The sequence below is a fragment of the Lutra lutra genome, chromosome 4 (assembly GCF_902655055.1).
Source record: "Lutra lutra chromosome 4, mLutLut1.2, whole genome shotgun sequence".
Classification (NCBI taxonomy): Eukaryota; Metazoa; Chordata; class Mammalia; order Carnivora; family Mustelidae; genus Lutra; species Lutra lutra.
In genome coordinates this window covers 138,050,527-138,068,516 of record NC_062281.1, presented here as the reverse complement: position 1 = coordinate 138,068,516, position 17,990 = coordinate 138,050,527, and the positions used below count along the sequence as shown (strand labels likewise).

Genomic DNA, 17,990 nt, shown 5'->3' with positions numbered 1-17,990 from the left:
CTTATAAGAGGTTCCAGCGACCTCCCATAGCCTCTTCTGTCATGTAAAGATGCAGTAAGATGTCTGTGACCTAGAAGAGGACCCTCTCCAGACCATGCTTGCACCCTGATCTTGGACTTCTAGGTTCCAGAAGTATGAGATAACTCTCTGTTGTTTATAAGCCACCTAATCCATGGTATTTTGTTATAGCAGCCTGGATGGACAAAGACACATACTGAGGACCATTGCCCTCACTCTTCTTCCTTCTGTCTTTCATTAATGCTTCATAAATCTGTGAACTGCAGGCTATCTGTCCTGCCAGCAGATGATGAGGTAACTCATAAATAACACAGCCTGACCAAATAACTAGTTCTGAATTAGAAGAGGCCCTTATATTTTCAAGTGTCAGTCAGAAAGGAGTACCACATAGAAAGTGTAATAACTAAGGATATTTATATATCGGACTCATGAAATGTTCATGAAATTTACAATCATAGCATCTCTCGGGTAGTAACTAGGATGGACAGAAGAGTCCACTGAAATATCCGACAGCAAAACTGACCACAAAGCCACTGGCACTGATTGTTAAGATTGCAAAGTTAAATGGAACAGCCCTACCAGACCTCATTCATTTTACATATAAATTGAGCCTCATGACACATTTTGGGACTACCATTTACTATCTGCCTTTCCAGGTCAGGAGTAACAATAAATATTCTAGAAAAACAAATTTCAGGTGCAAATAGTCACTGAAATACTTCATTGTGAATACAGAAATATATATAAGTGTATCAACAACAACATTTAAAATATTAAAGCAAATTGAAACAGGAGTGGGAGATGTTCTCAAATGATAATAGATCTTTTATCAGACTAGAATACAAGGAAATATGATAATAATATGTCATGTTATAAGAAAATATGACTATAATGTATCATGTTATATAACTGGATAAGATTATTATGATCTTATTAATTGATCTTTGGGTGGTAGTATAGCAGACATGGAAGACAGTAGGGGACAGAAGGTAGTTCTTGAGTCATAAGAATTATATGTACAAAGAAAAGGAATGTTACTTCCAACAATGGTTTGCAGCCTTCTGACTTCTAAGAGGTGGTATGAATTAAGGATACAACTCAAGAAGAAGAGCTTCAGAAAAAGTCATGGTTGATGGTAAAAATGTCACAGGTGATATGGTCTTAATGGAAATGAAGTTTTATTTGGTCATCAAACGATGATTAAATACCTCCCATGCTGAAGGCACTGAGTTAAGAACCAAAGGGGGGGGGGAGACAAATAAGACATAGTTCTATATAAGGACCTTGGCTACACTTAAAAATGTGAAGATGAAAAAAATTAAATTAAAAAATTTAAAAACAAAACAAAAATGTGACAATGACACTGAGATGGCATATTGGTCCTTGCACAACACATCTCAATGCCTCTCTCAATGACAGAATTCTAGCTTACATATATTTTGGCTCTGAATCATGGCCATATTTCTACTCTTTTTAATGTAAGCAGGAATGCCTTATGTATGTGGAAAACGTTAGCTGTTCTTAACATATTTATTATTGAAGTAATCTAACATGAAAGAATTCCAATGTTGTACAAAAAAAATTTGGTGTGAAGAGTATGGGGAACTGACATTCAGAAAACATTTTAGCATTTTCAAATGTATGTCAACTACTCTTCATAGCAGCCCTAGGAGGTAAGCCTTACTAGTCCCATTTTACAGATGAAAAGAAAAAAGAAGTTTAGAAAGATTAAGTTAATTTATCTTCTATCACATGGTAAGTGGTAGAACCAACATTCAAACCCAGATCTTCTGACTCTTTGTATTGTCCCAAAGTAGCAACTGGTATTCAAATCATTAAGTAGAAACCAGGATATTGTGTTTGAGTTTGGAAAGACATGGCAGAAATCATGAGTGATTTAAGAAAATTGAGTCAAGGGGCGCCTGGGTGGCTCAGTGGGTTAAGCTGCTGCCTTCGGCTCAGGTCATGATCCCAGGTCCTGGGTTCGAGCCCCGCATCGGGCTTTCTGCTCAGCAGGGAGCCTGCTTCCTCCTCTCTCTCTGCCTGCCTCTCTGCTTACTTGTGATTTCTCTCTGTCAAATAAATAAATAAATAAATAAAATCTAAAAAAAAAAAAAAAAAAGAAAATTGAGTCAAGACAGGGAATAGAACAAGTGGAGCCAAATCACCAAGTAATATGTGGAATCTGTATTAGGAAAGCCAGATCCAACCCATGGGGTGAATCCAATGGGACAGAAAAAAAAAAAAAAAGTAGGGTTAGTTCAGCTATCTATTTGCAGATTCCCTGAACCAGCGGTTTCTTAACTACCTGTGTGAGGCTTAGCTATGCCCATCGGTCTCTTGTAGCTGTTACCTTTTGCTCCCAGTGGAGTCACCCTTTCAGGCTACTTACATTCCCAAGATGAGAGGTATGAAATGGTCCAAGACTCTTTCTTCCTCAAACTACCTGCCACACGACAAATACCTTCAGCATTGATTATTGTTTTTCTTCTCCTAGGTTCAATAAATATTTGGGTTGTAGTAAATCTCTCTCCATAGTGTATATGTGCAACACAGTCAAGGATGACAGAAAACAAAACAAAATAAAACATAACCTAGATGAGTGGCAAGAATGCAATAATTTTTTTTTTAAAGATTTTATTTATTTATTTGACAGACAGAGATCACAAGTAGGCAGAGAGGCAGGCATAGAGAGAGGAAGGGAAGCAGGCTCCCTGCTGAGCAGAGAGCCAGATGCAGGGCTTGATCCCAGGACCCTGGGATCATGACCTGAGCCCAAGGCAGAGGCTTTAACCCACTGAGCCACCCAGGTGCCCCAAGAATGCAATAATTTTAAGTAAGTTCAAAACTGTCTCTGAAGTTCAAGTCCTAGTGATGCTATGGAGTTACTGTGTCCTTTCTGAGTTGTTCAAATCACCAGCAAATTAAAAACTTCTCTTTAGCACACCATTTCAGATGCAAATTTTCATATATTTGCATGACTTTTGATTACCGTCCATATTCCCCATTAGCATGTAGCTCCATTAGGGCAAGCTTCCTAATTTTTGTTATACATTGTATTCTGAGCATGGAGCACAATGTTGGGTAACTTAATAGGCGTATGATAAGTAGTTATCGTATTCTCGACTGCATGAATTCTGCTTTTACATTTTTGTCTTGCTTAGTTTTTTCATCTGGGAAATGGAAAAAATGAAGCCAATCTCAAAGTGTTGACATAAGAATGGTTTTTAAATGTATACAATGTAATATCTACACACACGCACACACACACACTCACACACACACACACACATCAAATGCAGTAGGCACTAGAAATATGACAGGTGTTATTATTGTTCAATGATAGGGTCTGTTTCTTAGACAGAACAGATACATTTCCTCTCAGATGGCAGTGAAATATTAAATATTGAAAATACAGGAAATTATTTTTAAAGGAGAGATCTACGACAGTGACTGAAAAGATCATAGCATCATGATTTCAAGATGTGCCAAACTCAGTCTCAATTACATGCGTATTATCAACCTCATCTAGGTTTTTCACAGATGTGCAGGGTAGAGAAAAAAAATAAAAGTAAGAAGAAGGAGGAATAAGAACTCTTAGATACCAGAGAGAAATGAAAATTGATGTGAACATGCTGCTATAGCAACCCATTGGTTTACTGTGCTGCTTGGTACTTAAGGCTTGAATACAATATGATATCATTTATTCCTAGGAACAGACCGAAGAATATCATGCATCAATGTCTCAGCCCCAAGGGGTATCTATCTTTAGTTGCACATTTGAATAAATTAATGTATTATAATATATTAGGACATTTTAATGATTTTAGACTTTATTAGGCTATTTAAAATGTATGACTTGTTTACTTTGTCAATTTTAATGAAATTAATAATTTTAGATTAGAGACCTTTGGGCTGCCTTGCTTGTGACAATTTGGTTCACACGGGCAAGATACTGCCTTTAACTTTACATCAAGTAAACAAAGGCTATAGTGCAGGTGTCAATCCTTCCCTGACTGCAGTGAGTCTCGTATCCCTGACAACCTGGCCTAAGACTGGATTTTTTCCCCTCTGCTTGAACGGCTTTTCTAATATCAATGTGCCCATGATTTTAATGTCAAATTTCATCCCACAATAAACCAACACAACTATTTTGCAGAGATCACATTCACAAAAAAGAAATCCTGAAAAGTAAGAACTGAGCAACAGAAACCAGCCTCTTTTCTGCAATCACATACTGGGTTTACCACGTCCTGCAATCTAAGGTGACAGATGATTTTGTACTAATATTCTCTTCTCGATGTGAAAATGTATGAAAATAAGAATGGCTCTGTTTCTTCAGGATTAGAAGGTCACAACTCACTCTTGCAACAGAGTGTATTTCAAACACCACGTTAGACGCCGGGAACACAATGGCGAAGAGGGCAAAACCCTCACTCTCAGGGAGATTATAGATTAGGAGAGGGACCAGTAAACAAGCTGAGTATCATCTAAAAAGTGCTTGATAGAGATAAGAACAATGGGAGTACATTTGGAGAGACGCCCTTCCAAGTAAAAAGGGGTCTGGGTAGTTTTCTGAGAGAAGGTCACATGTGAATTGAGACTAAAGGACTAGTGGAAGGCAGCCAGCCAAAGGTAGCAGGATGGTTGTGTGTGTGTGGAAGGGGCTTATAAGCAAAACGGCCAACACATGAAAAGGCCTTAAAGATAGAGATCATGCCACAGTTTGTAAACTGAATATTTTAGGACAGTTACAACCCTATTGTGGGGTGGTAGGATGGCAAGATAACCAGAGAGGTAAACAGAGGCAGGAACATGAAGGTCTCCCATGCCACACTGTGATGTTAGGACATTCGTATAGGAACATTCAAGAATGCTTGAAAGGATTTAAGTATAAAGTGATAAAATCAGATATTTATTTTGGAAATACTGCTATGAATTTTAAGAACACAACCAAAACCTAGCTGTCTATTGATGGACTGTGTCTGTAGTATCAACACCTCGATTTCAGTACGTTCTAAACCAAACTCGGTATAATCTCTCCCAAATCTCTTTTCCTCTGTTCCCAGCTTCAGTTAATGACTTCACCATTCACCTTACTACTGAGCTAGAAAACTTAAAAAATTATCTTCAAGTCGTCCTTTCCTTGTATCTAATTAATCACTGAAATGTATAAATACTAACTTTTCCCTCTCTTGCTTTTTAAAAAAGACTCATTCGTTTATTTGAGAGATGGAGAGAGAGTGTGCGAGTGGGAGGGGCAGAGGGAGAGAGAGAGAGAACCTGAAGTAGACTGAGCACTGAGCGTTCAGAGCCTGACACATAGCTGGATCTCCCGACCCTGAGATCCGGATCTGAGCTGAAACCAAGAGTCGGATGCTTAACTGACTATACCACTCAGGTGCACCCCCTCTCTTGCTTTTTAATCGTACAACTTATACCCTAGTTTAAACCATATTTTGTATCTTTCCCATCCTAAATGGTCTGAGAAACATTTTATGAAGACAAGAATGGATATTTCTACTACCCTTGAAAAGTACTTTAGTGGTTTCCCACATCCTATGGAATCAAGTCTAAATGTATTATCCTGTCATTTAAAATGCTCCAAGTCTTGCCCTAACATGCATTTCTAACCCTATCTCCTATTACACCTGATTTCACATCCTGTACCTCGAGACATAAAAAGAAACCCTCTCACACAATGCTTACATTACTTGACCATGCTCTTTCCTTGCTTATGATTTTTCTTGACTCCTTGCAATGTTTGGAAATACTGTTCATTGATATCAAGCATAAAAGCTACCTTTTCCCTGAAGCATTTGTTAATGCTCTGATTTGAGTGGAATGGACCTCTGCTGTGCACTTTCAAGGACTTGACTTAGGGCTCCCTTAGGGTCCTCTTACGTGGTCCTTATTTCATTTTGGTGATTTTTATGACAAACTATAAGCTCTAAGTCAGGAAATGGAAACAGGACTAGCCTACTTTTAATTTTGTTTGAATGTCCCAGAGTTTCAAATATCATAGTTTGCATGCATGTCTTACATGGACATGTGTTTTCCACTTCCCAGTAGTTGAAATACTCTTGTTTATTTCATATGTTTATCCTTTACCTCTTCCCTGGCCTGGGATGATAAAGTTACCCAGGGATAATAAAACTATATGGACAAGACTTAGGGTATAAGCAAAGTGAAATCAAATAAAATTATAGATAGATAGTGAAATTACATTAGAAACAAAAGTGTCTTCAGTAAAGCAACTTAATTTGTTTTCAATCTTGATCAATTATGTCACAGTTAAAGGTATATTTGTTGAATGAAGACGTAAATTCTCAGGTCAGCAAGGAAAATTATTTTTAACATGGATGGTAATGGGTTATTTCTAGTACCCTTCTAAATCAAAATATGTAACTGCTTAGTCTTATAAGAATGGCCTTGCAGAGGCACCTGGGTGGCTCAGTTGTTAAACATCTGCCTTCTGCGCAAGCCATGATCCCAGAGTCCTGGGATCGAGCCCCACATCAGGCTCCCTGCTCAGTGGGAAGCCTGCTTCTCCCTCTTCCACTCCCCCTGCTTGTGTTCCTGCTCTCATTGTCTCTCTGTCAAATAAATAAATAAAATCTTTATAAAAATGGTCTTGCAAATGAGAAGATAAAAGAGAGAGAAAAAAGGGGATAGAGATGAGAGAAAGAGAGGGAGAGCAAGAATGAGTTAATTTATTTCTAGTCTCTTCTGAATAATCAAAGTTGCATAAAATCTAGAAGAGGGATATTTTGACACAAGACTCAGGATATTAGTGGTTGGTTTTGTTTTTGTTTTTAAAAATCACTTTGATAAGGTGAGTCTGGGATACAATTCAATAAGTCTGGGATAAGTACGCACCTATGAAACCATAACTACCACGTCCAGAAATACATCCATTACCTACCAAGGTTATCTTGACATTAGATTTTACTTCCCTTTCTGTACTTCCCTTCAACAAGTCATTTTACTTCTATAAGATATTGTTTGTTTGTTTTTCCTCAGGTATAATCTAGTTATATTTGTATGGGGCGCTTGGGTGGCTCAGTCAGTTAAGCATCCGATTCTTAATTTCATCTCAGGTCATGATATCAGGGTGATGATATTGAACCCCATGTTGGGCTCTGCACTGAGCATGGGGCCCCTCAAGATTCTCTTTCTCTCCCTCAGCCCCTCCATCTCTCATTCATTCCTGTGCTCTCTCTTTCCCTCTCTCACTCTATAATAAAATTAAATTTTAAAAAATCTAGTTAGAATTGTGTGAGGAATGGGTAAGATAGTATACAGTGAGTTATATGTGTTATAAAATTACAAAGTCAGCAGGTGGGGTAAAATTTGCATGTCATTAAAATTGCCCTTAAAATTCCTTATTTTAAAGCAACATACTTTATAAGAGTCTCTAAAATGGAGGGCAAGTACTCCAAATTGGGTACCAAGTGATCTGTGGGAGTGTGAAAAGAAAATAATAAAATGCCCATTTGTTCTATAATTGTATCTCATCTTTTAAATTTTATCTATTACAGGTCATTTAATGCTTGCAAAATATCAGTTCAAAAGTGCATATGTACAGTTTACAAACAAGTATGCATACACTGATAGTTTTTCCCAAGTTTTAAATTTTACTCAGAAATATCTATTTCAAAAATGTTGTGGACCACTGCTTTACATCAATGATCTACCTACCAAGGAGGTACCATTACAAGAGGATGACGCCATCCTCACAAAATGATATAAAGCCCATGTTTTTGCAATACCTACTTGAACATTAATCCATTAAAATTTATTTAATGTTTTTGGTCTTAATCCTAAATAAATATACTCTTCTCAAGCCATAAATTAACTTCATTTCATGTCATCAAAGATAATTCTTGTTTAATAGTACTTTCCCTATTCTGAAAGTTCCCTTCACTGGATATAAGGAGTCTATTTCTTTCTATTATCAAGAAAAAAAAAGTTTTAAATGTTTGGCTTTCTATATAATTAAACCCCAAATTCTGATTTTCCCAATACTAAAATGCAAGTGGAACAATATTAAGTCTGTGAGCACTGTCCCTACCAGGTATGCTAAAAGAGCTTATGTGTTAAAACAAACAAACAAACAAACAAACCATTTTATACCAAAGGATAATATTTTAATAACAAGTATAAAACTTTAGTCATTCTCATGGTGCTTATCTAAACAGTGTAATAAACTAAAGGTCAAAATGACTAATATTTCTTTTTTTTTAAGATTTTATTTATTTATTTGATAGATAGAAATTACAAGTAGTCAGAGAGGCAGGCAGGGAGAGAGGAGGAAGCAGGCTCCCTGCTGAGCAGAGAGCCCAATGCAGGGCTCGATCCCAGGACTCTGAGACCATGACCTGAGCAGAAGGCAGAGGCTTTAACCCACTGAGCCACCCAGGCACCCCTAATATTTTAATTTTTTAAAAAAAGTTTCTTTTTTTTTCTTTTTTTAATTGTCATCCATGTCATCCATGAGGGTGATAGTGTAGAAGCTTATCTTTGAAGATAGTATCTGATGATTCTTAACTCTTGATATTCATGTTCCCGTTTTTCCCTTCCACTTTGAATAGGGTCACCCTGTATAAGCAGTAAGATATTACAGGAATGACAGAGCAAAACTTCTGGGACTAGGTCATAAATAGTTTCTACCTTGCTCTCTCTTGGATTAGTAGTTCTGGGAAAAGTTAAGAAGGCAATCAAGCAGTCCCATGAAGAGGCAATTAAGTGAGGCCTTCTGCCTATAACAAGAACTAACTTGCCAGAAATCTGAGTGAATTACCTTAGAAGCAGACCCTTTAGTCGTAGTCAAGCCTTTAGATGACCAGCACCAGATAACACTTGACTGCAACTTGATGAGGCACCCTGAGCCATAACTATCCAGCTAAGCTGCTCCCATCCTGACCCACAGAAACTGTGATAGTAAATGCTTACTGGTTTCAGCTGCTAAGTTTCAAGCTAATGTGTTATTTAGCAGTAGATAACTAAGAATGGCATTGTATGCAAGAGAAAGAGTGTGGACTGAGAGGTTAACAATAAAATGTGTCTTGGTGGCATCTTTGAAGTTGAGAGCTCTTGGACAGGTTAAGACTCTTGTGTCTCGGTTCTGCCATCGGTAAATTGAGGACAATAAATTGTGTTTCACAGAAGTCTGAACAGGAAGAGAGATAAAAGAATTTAAAGAACCTGGAAAGTGATTTGTCTTCAGTAAGCATTTGTTTCTTTGTTTTCTTTTCAATTGTGCTTTATTTTTCAGGTTTTTTTTTTTTAAGGTTTTTAGATTATTCTCAGCACCCAGATATGGATTTTATAGGATGTGGAAGAACTATAGGCAGAGATGAGACTAAGGATGCTCAGTTACTGCCTCTTTTTTTATTTATTTATGTTTATTTGAATGAAGATCCAGCTTTGAAGATCTTAAGTTAAAAGAGATGAGTTTTTATAAACATTCTCTTCAGCAGAAGTGAAGAGAGTAAGTTATTTTTGAATATATTTGTACGCTCAAAGTGAAAAATATCTCTAGGAAATAAAACTTCTCCAGATCCTGTAAAAACTCTGCTACACTTTGACAGGGTCTCTGACAGCTTCATGTTTCTGTTAGTGACCTTGAGGTCAAGAAAACAGCTCAGAAATGTGCTGTATCTGTTTCTTCTCTGTGTGTCTACCTTGATTCCATTATTTCTGTGTCTTTGACTAAGTAAATTCAGAAAGCGTAAGTGAGGTTTGTATGTGCAGTCTTTTATTTTGCTAATTCATAAGTGACCTGCAATGTCCTTACCCTTGCCATTTAACACTGACATTTCAAATTATTTTTGATAGTCTCTGAAGTGCCATGACCTACACTAGGTGCATGGACTCTGCATGAAGATTTGTAAGACTTCTGGAGTTCAAATCCCAGCCCTCCACTAATTGTATGAACCTGTGCAAGTTACTTAAAAACACTCTGTGCTTTGTTTTCCCCCAAGCAAAAGGTGGCAATAATAATAGTATCTAACTAATAAGTTTGTTGTGAAAATTAAATAAAATGGGTTAATGTCTGTTAACAATTTAGAATACTGCCTGTCAAACAGCAGATGCTTTTTACATAGATAGTTTTTCATTTTAATGAGATAAATATTTGAATGGCCTGGGCCCAGAAGGTAGCATGGTAAACAAACTCAGTGAGTGTAACAGCCATCATTCAGCAACCAGAACCCTTCTTTTTCCTATTCTTGCACATTCTTAAATTTGCTTCACTATAATTTTGAGAGGACTTTATATACTCTTGTGGTATTTGATAATTTGAGTATTTCCTCAAATATAAACTTAACAAATGACAGATGTATACTCCACTCTGAAATGAAAGTATGTTTGCCCTTGACGAGTGCATTTGATTTTCACAGCTCCCAGATTTTCTCTAGGTGTGTGTGCTGGGAAAGGGCATTGATTGGGAAGAATCAATCCACCTTTTATAGTAGTGGTTCTAAACTCCTTTCAAAATATAATAAAAGCTATTGTCCATCTCTCCAGTAGGAAAAAAGTCACTGAAACTATGACTGTGGACACCAATGGGTCCTTTGCTGTTTTTGCTATAGGCCAAGAAAGTCGACTAAGGATGATTGTAGCCTTTTCTGACAATGGTTGCTGAATTTAGGAAAGGAAAAGAGAGGGAAATAGAAAAAAAAATTTCAGGACATCATTTCACAAAATATGGGAAACCAAAAGGACTTTAACAAAGGAGCTCTCATACTACTGGGGATAATTCTGTTAGCTTGTAAGAAAGGCCTCACATAGATTCAAAAGGGACTTTGAGAGATATGTAAAATATTTTATCATTATTTAAAATGCACTTTGTGGAAGAACCAGGGATCTGGAGAGCCCTTGCAAAGGAAGGTTCTGAGACCGTAGAACCAAAGCTCCATTCACCCCACATCTACCAAAGAAGTCCTATTTTCATAGATATTACTAACTGGGCTTCCACATAAGATTGTATTTGAAAAAAGTGTTTCATAACTTACAGAGGATTGGAAACCACTCTTCTAGATATTGTCCATATAAAGAATCACACACTGAACTTCTGAATCTGGATTATCAGAATCTGAGAAAGGTTATTATTGGCTAATATACAATATTGTACCGTAGGACAAGGGTGACCACAGACTAGTTTATCTAAGTATATAAAAAGTGGGGCTTCTATGAAGCCCCAAAAAGGTAGATTTAGAATTAGTAAAAACATAAAGTAGTAAAAAGAATTAAGAATTGAGTACCCCAAATTACAGAAGAGGTTGCATAAAAATAGTTGCAAATAGTTGTAGATAAAAGCAGAGTCAGTTATTCAGATCAATGAGATAGTTATGGGGACGTCCTTTATTGTTAAGGCTGATGTTGAAGAGGGAGAAGGTCTTTCACAAACTCTTCTTTTGATTATAATTTAAGGGTAAAAAAAGGTACCTGCTTAGGTCCCATCCACTATCATCCACCATGACAATATCGAAACTTTTATGACATTTCTATAGTTTTCAGTTCAGACATTTAGCTGTCATTAGTCATGAGCCATGGTATAAATAAGTAAACCCCACAGATATATCTGTTGAACAGTGTGGAATTGCCAATATTTAGCTTTTTTGACTAAAAATGGCAGTTTTGTATGGCCCAACCTAGCATTTTCTTGAACACGTTCTTCCCTAGTTTTGAGGCAAAGAAAAAAAAAAGATGTATTATAGATAATATCCTCCCCTCTGCATTCCATCTTCCAGTTAACCCACAGGGGTCCCACTCTTCTTTGATGGCTTGATAAGAGCAGCTGAAGAGGTCTGAATGAGCCTACTGGTTGAAAGTAAAGAGAAAGTAGTCAAGTCCTGTCTTCTCTTGTTCAACAGCTCTTGTCAAGGCTTTTCCTGGGGCTCCTCAAGGGGACAATCATATAGAGCTAAAGTTACAGTAGCCCTAAAATCCCCTTGGTTCGTCCTTTAACCATGTATTTTATCTCCTCTACAGGCCCTTTAGTAATAGAATATCTAAAACACAATGTTCTATAAAATGAAATGTTAAAATGCTGTGTGGGAGAGTAAGGCAGGTGAAAGGGTTGAGACTTCTCAAGGAAGCCAGGCAGAGGCAGCAGCTCCGATTGCTTTTGGAGTGCACTCATGAAAGCTGTGCCCAAGTCCTTTAAAAGCTGGTTTCCTTCCCAAGTAAACATGGCTGCCAGCGAGAGCAATGGTGTGCTGGTTCACAAAGGAGGGGAAGAAGTGAAATGTATCAGCAGTGCAGGATTTGCAGGCATTTCTGGGATCACATAAAACCAAAGTGGACATTTCTTCTCAATGCTATTAGCTACTCATCCCTCCCGTGTGGGCCCCTTCGGTTTGCCTGCCTGCAAGGAGGCTGCTGAGAATCATTCAAGCCAGTTAAAGAAATGGCTTCAAGTAAGTATCTGAAACACAAACACATTAGCTCAAAGTGCTTGAAACACAGTAATAATCACAAAGTCCTTACTTCTTCTCTCCTTTGTACCATTCAAAGGCCGGAGGCGGCACACCTGCACCTTCGCATCTTATCAATCCACTGCGTCCTGGGGCCACGGTGCCAGATTTAATTTCCTGAATTGTAGGAGCAACTGAAAAGGAAACAAACAAACAAAGAAACTGGTGGGTAAGTAAAACTAATAATCTTCAGCAGAAATATAACACACATATATTTTTATTCCTTCTATATTCAAAGCAATCGTATGCCTGATAGGCCAATGCATCACATTTTCAGTGTTTTATGCTTCTAATACAAGACTAGTCATTTTCAGCTTCATTTTTCAAGTTGGACAATAGATGAATGTTCCCAAGGAGTGCAGAGTAAATGCAATACATTTTGGCCTTGCTGCCTGTTGGAAAAATGGCATTGTTGAGGGGAACACTTCATCTGTACTCCAGTCAAACTACACTCCCATAATAGCTCTCATTTATTGAGTGATCACTGGGAGCCAGTCCCTGGGCTGGGTGCTTTATGTTCATGATTTCCTCATGGTAATACTCAAAGCTAGATGGTATTATCCCAATATCATAAATTGAACACTGAAGCTCAGAGAGGTTAAATAATTTATCTAAGGTCACACAGCTACTTAGCTGCAGAATTTGGGTTTAATACTGGCATACTGACTTATTAGTCTGTGTTTTCTTCTGTCTTTCCCCGTGCTTTAACACATCAGTGATTTTTTTTTTTTTTTTGGTTGTTTCTTCTACCTAAAATGCTATTCTTTTCCATTTCCACAGATGCAGGCTTGATTAGGTGTCTTCATACTCTTTCCTGTTGCTCTGGTTGAAGATAGCTTTCCCTTCTCTGAATAGTTTATCTAAATCTCTCTCATACCATATACTTTCTATCTTGTATTGTAATTATTTATGGGTATGCCAGGCTTGCTTGTTAGCTGTCTGAACGCAGGGTGAGTATCTCGTCCATCTTTGCATGTTCAGAGATCAAAGCACACAAAATGATGCTTAAAAAACTTGTAGCATAGCCACTCCTTTACTCATCAATTAGTTGTTGAGCGATCAGTATATGCTGGACATTTCTCAAGGCACAAAGCAGTCCAACTCCCTATTGTGGTGAAGCTTATGTTCTAGGAGGAGGGAGGGATGTGGAGACAGACTATAAGCAGTACATAAAATAAATAAGCAATTTAAAAGAAGGTGACAAGAGAGATGATAAAAAAAATTAGGGCAAGATAAGAGAAATATGAGCAAGGAATAGATGGCAATTGTGTGTAGGGTGATCTGAGGAAGATTCATTGAGAAAGTTAGATTTGCATGAAGACTAGTAGTAAGTCTTTATGTAGTAAGTAGTAAGTAAGTAAGTAGTGAGTAAGTAAGACTTGTAGTAAGGCCCTAAGGCTGAGGCAAGCCTGGTTTGCTTGAAAAATGCCAAAGATAACCATGTGGCTGAAGCAAGAGAAAGAAGGGAGATGATCAGGAGATGGAATGTGATGGTTAATTTTCTGTCAGCCTGACTGCATTGCAGTGTCCAGGTATATGTTAAGCATTACTTTTGGGTTTGTCTGGTTCTGTATGGAAATACTATTCAGATCAGTGGACTCAGGCCCTCCCATGTGGGTGCACACCCTGCAGTCCACTGAAGGCCTGAATAGAACAAAAGGCAGAGGAAGGGAGAATACCCCACATCACCTGACTGCTTAAAGTAAAACATTGGCCTTCTGCCCTCAGACTAAGTTTCATATCGTTGGCTCTCCTGGTTCTCATTGGCTTTCAGACTTGGACTGAGCTATACCATGGACTTCCCTGGATTTTCACTTGCAGACAGCAACTTGGGGATCTTCTCAGCTTGCATAATCACGTGAGCTAGTCCTCATAATATAATCTCTTTGTGTGTGTTTATATGTGTGTGTAGGTAGATATGTATAAATATGTATGGTTGTATTTATCTCTCTAGACATCTAAAGATTTATAGATATATGTATATATATCCATATTGAAATATATCTATATAGAAATATATATATATATACACCCACATATATTATTGGCTCTGTTTTTCTGGAGAACTCTGACTGATGCATGGGGCCAAAGAATGGAAGATCAGATAGGACTGTGAAGGCCATTTTAAGGACTTGTTTTTACTCTGAGTGAAATGGTGAACTACCATAGAAGAGAGATATAATCTGACTTTTATTTCAAAGGCAATTTTGGCTGCTGTGTTGAGAAAAGACAATAGTGAGGCCAGGAGGGAAGCTGAGCACTTGGAGGAAGCTGTGGCGGTTAGCAAGACAAGTGATGTTGCCAGCTCAGGTTAGGGTGGAGGCACTAGAGGTAGTGAAAGTAATTGGCTCTGAGTCTGTTGTGAAGTTGCAGCCAACAGGATTTTCCTAGCAGATGTGAAAAGAAGAGATGAGTCCAGGGTGACTTCATCTGGCTTCACTGGAAGGTTATAATACCAATTGCCTGAAATGGTAAGATAGTAAGTTGATGAGTTTTAGAGAGAAACATTAAGAGTTGCATGCATGGGTCGTTTTCTTTTGATAGATTTTATTTTTTAGAGTAGTTTCAGTTCACACAAAACCGAGTGGAAGGTAGAGAGTTCTCCCATATACTCCTTGTCCCAGTACATGCATGGCCTCTCTCTTATGGATAGCCCACACCACAGCAGTACATTTGTTATAGTTGAACCTACCCTGACACATCTTTATCACCTAAAACCCATAGTTTACATTAGTTTTCACTCTTGGTGTTGTATATCCTATGGGTTTAGAGGAAAGCATAATGACATATAACTATCACTATAATAACATACAAATGATTTTCACTGTCCTAAAAATCTTCTCGGCTCTGCCTCTTAATCTCTACTACCCCTCCACCCCTGGAAACCGCTGATCTTTTTATTGTTTCCAAAGTTTTGCATTTTCCAGAGTCTTACATAGTTGTAATCATGGAGCATGTAACCTTTTCAGATTGACTTTTTCCCTTAGTGTTATTAGGCATTTACGGTTCCTCCATGTCCTTTCATGGCTTGATCAATTCTTTTTAGCACGGAATAATATTCCACAGTTTATTCACCCATCCACTTATTAAGAAATAGCTTGGTTGCTTCCATGTATTGGAAATTATACATGAAGCCACTGTAAATATCCATGCACAAGTTTTCGCATACATAAGTTTTAAGTTCCTTTGGTAAATACAAAGGAGTGCAATTGTTGAATCACACCATAAAGGCATGTTTAGTTTTGTAAGAAACTACCAAACTGTTTTCCAAAATGGGAAACACTTTGCATTCCTGCCAGCAATGTAAGAGAGCTCTCGTTGGTCCACATCCTCGCCAGCATTTGGGGCTGTCAGTATTCCAGATTTTGGTCCTTCTATTAGGTGTGTGGAGGTATCCCATTGTTTTGATTTGCATTTCATTGCTGACATATGACATAGAGCATCTTTTCATATACTTAATTTTTATCTGTATATCTTTGGTGACGTATATCTTCTGTTAATGTCTTTGGCCCATTTTTTAAATTAGGTTGTTTATATTCTTGTTGTTGAGTTTTCTTTGTATATTTTGGATAACTATCCTTTATCAGATGTGCCTTTTAAAAATACTTTTCCCCAATGTGTGGATTCTGTTTTCAGACTCTTAATAGTGTTTCACAGAGTTGAAATTTCTAATTGTAATGAACTCCAGCTTATCAGTGATTTCTTCCATGGATGGTACATTGCTTTTGGTGTTATAACTGTATCTGTCTATCATATCTATTTTCTAGATACACGTATCTATTTTCATAAATATTTTCTTTTTCTATCACTCTTTTTAACATACTACATATTTGAAATAACACTATGAGAAAGCCGTTGAACACAACAGGAACCTTGAAAATGCAAATACTAATTCATTCAGACAAATAACCTGAGTTAGTGTGCACTCTGGATATATTTTAGGTTTCTTTAGAAAGCAATAAAAAAGTACAGAGTTTAATGATTTTTCAATATGCAGTGAATATGAAAACTGTAAACACCCTTACAATAGAACATTGCCCTTCCTTTTAAAAATACCCTAGGAAATTCATCATTTTCTGTTAAGGGTGATACTTCACTTTGAAATTATAGCACCTCTATTTCTCTGTGGTATTTTTATTCTTAATAGTAAAAATTCGATTTATAGTTCTAGAAAGAACCTTGCAAAGAAATATTATTTTTATTAAAGTGCTTGCTAATAACTTGGTGAAAAACAATAAAAAGTGTTACCAAAAATATTTGAAGAAAATGTTATGAGATAATACATATGCTTATTTTATATGTATATACATAGTATATATGTAAATATTTAAATCTATTTACATATATATCTATGTGTGTATATACATATATATACACAAATATATATATATACACATATATACACAAATATATATATACACATTCTTGCATACAATATAAGAAATCATTTAATAAATTTACTTATCTTTGTAAAGCAAAATTCACATCTGTCCATAAATGGCAATAGATTATACAAAAGATATCTATAAATAAAACACCACTTATTTGTCAATTACTATGATACTTTTTTGCTTGTGCAAGGCCTAGGTAGGACTGTATTTCCACTCTTGTTCTCAGAGGCTTTAATCTCTCTTTCTCTCCCTGTCACACTAAGAAGCCATAACCTTTTATAATATCCAACTATTATTGAAGATGAAATAACCATATGCAACAGGAGATCCATCACAAGCTTCTATTGATAACCTGGTTAGTTTAATTACTCTCTTGTTTGTCAAGGGGTCCATGACTCATTATAAACAAAACCATGAAATCCGGAACATTGCCTGAAAACCCATGCGTAATGAACTGAAATAAAATCTAATTTGTCATTAAAAGGATTTTATGCAGTTCTTTGTGCTTATGGCTCAACACTAGGTGTTTTACCACACAAGTTAAAGGGACATGATCCTGTTGTCTAGCGGTTCACAGGCTGCTCTGATGGACACAGAAAATGGAAAGATACCTAAAATGTCATATGGACGCACAGATTAAGAATGACTCAAGAATTAACATTGTACGTAAGAAAAATGTCCTAAGAACAGTTTGTGTGTTAGAGAATTAAAGGGCTATGGGCTATGGGCAATCAATGTGGAGAGGGAAATCTGATATAGATTTCATTTTGAGGTTAAAATTATACATTTGAGGGACACTAGGGTGGCTCAGTCAGTTAAGTGGCTGCCTTCTGCTCAGGTCATGATCCCAGGTCCAGAGATGGAGCTTTGCATCAGGCTCCCTGCTCAGTGGAGAGGCTGCTTCTCCCTCTCCCTCTGGTTCTGCCACTCTGCCTACTTTTGCTATCTCTCTGTCAAATAAATAAATAAAATCTTTAAAAAATAAAATAAATTAAATTATACACTTGAACTTGAAGGTGCTATTGATTTTTCTCAGGGACATGAAGGAGCCCTTATTCATATTATTCTCCCACTCTTAAAAATGACTGTTCAAGGGGTG

At 37.1% G+C, this 17,990-nt stretch overlaps 1 protein-coding gene across 4 annotated transcripts in view; it reads right to left on the bottom strand.

The window, feature by feature from the left end:
• The window catches only part of NEGR1 (neuronal growth regulator 1), an 861,528-nt gene that overhangs the window by 192,522 nt on the left and 651,016 nt on the right, over positions 1-17,990 (bottom strand). For all 4 annotated transcript variants that reach the window (XM_047727677.1, XM_047727679.1, XM_047727680.1 and 1 more), the window contains exon 5: positions 12,514-12,634. In XM_047727677.1, coding sequence (XP_047583633.1) covers positions 12,514-12,634 — 121 coding nt within the window. The remainder of the gene's footprint in view (positions 1-12,513; positions 12,635-17,990) is intronic.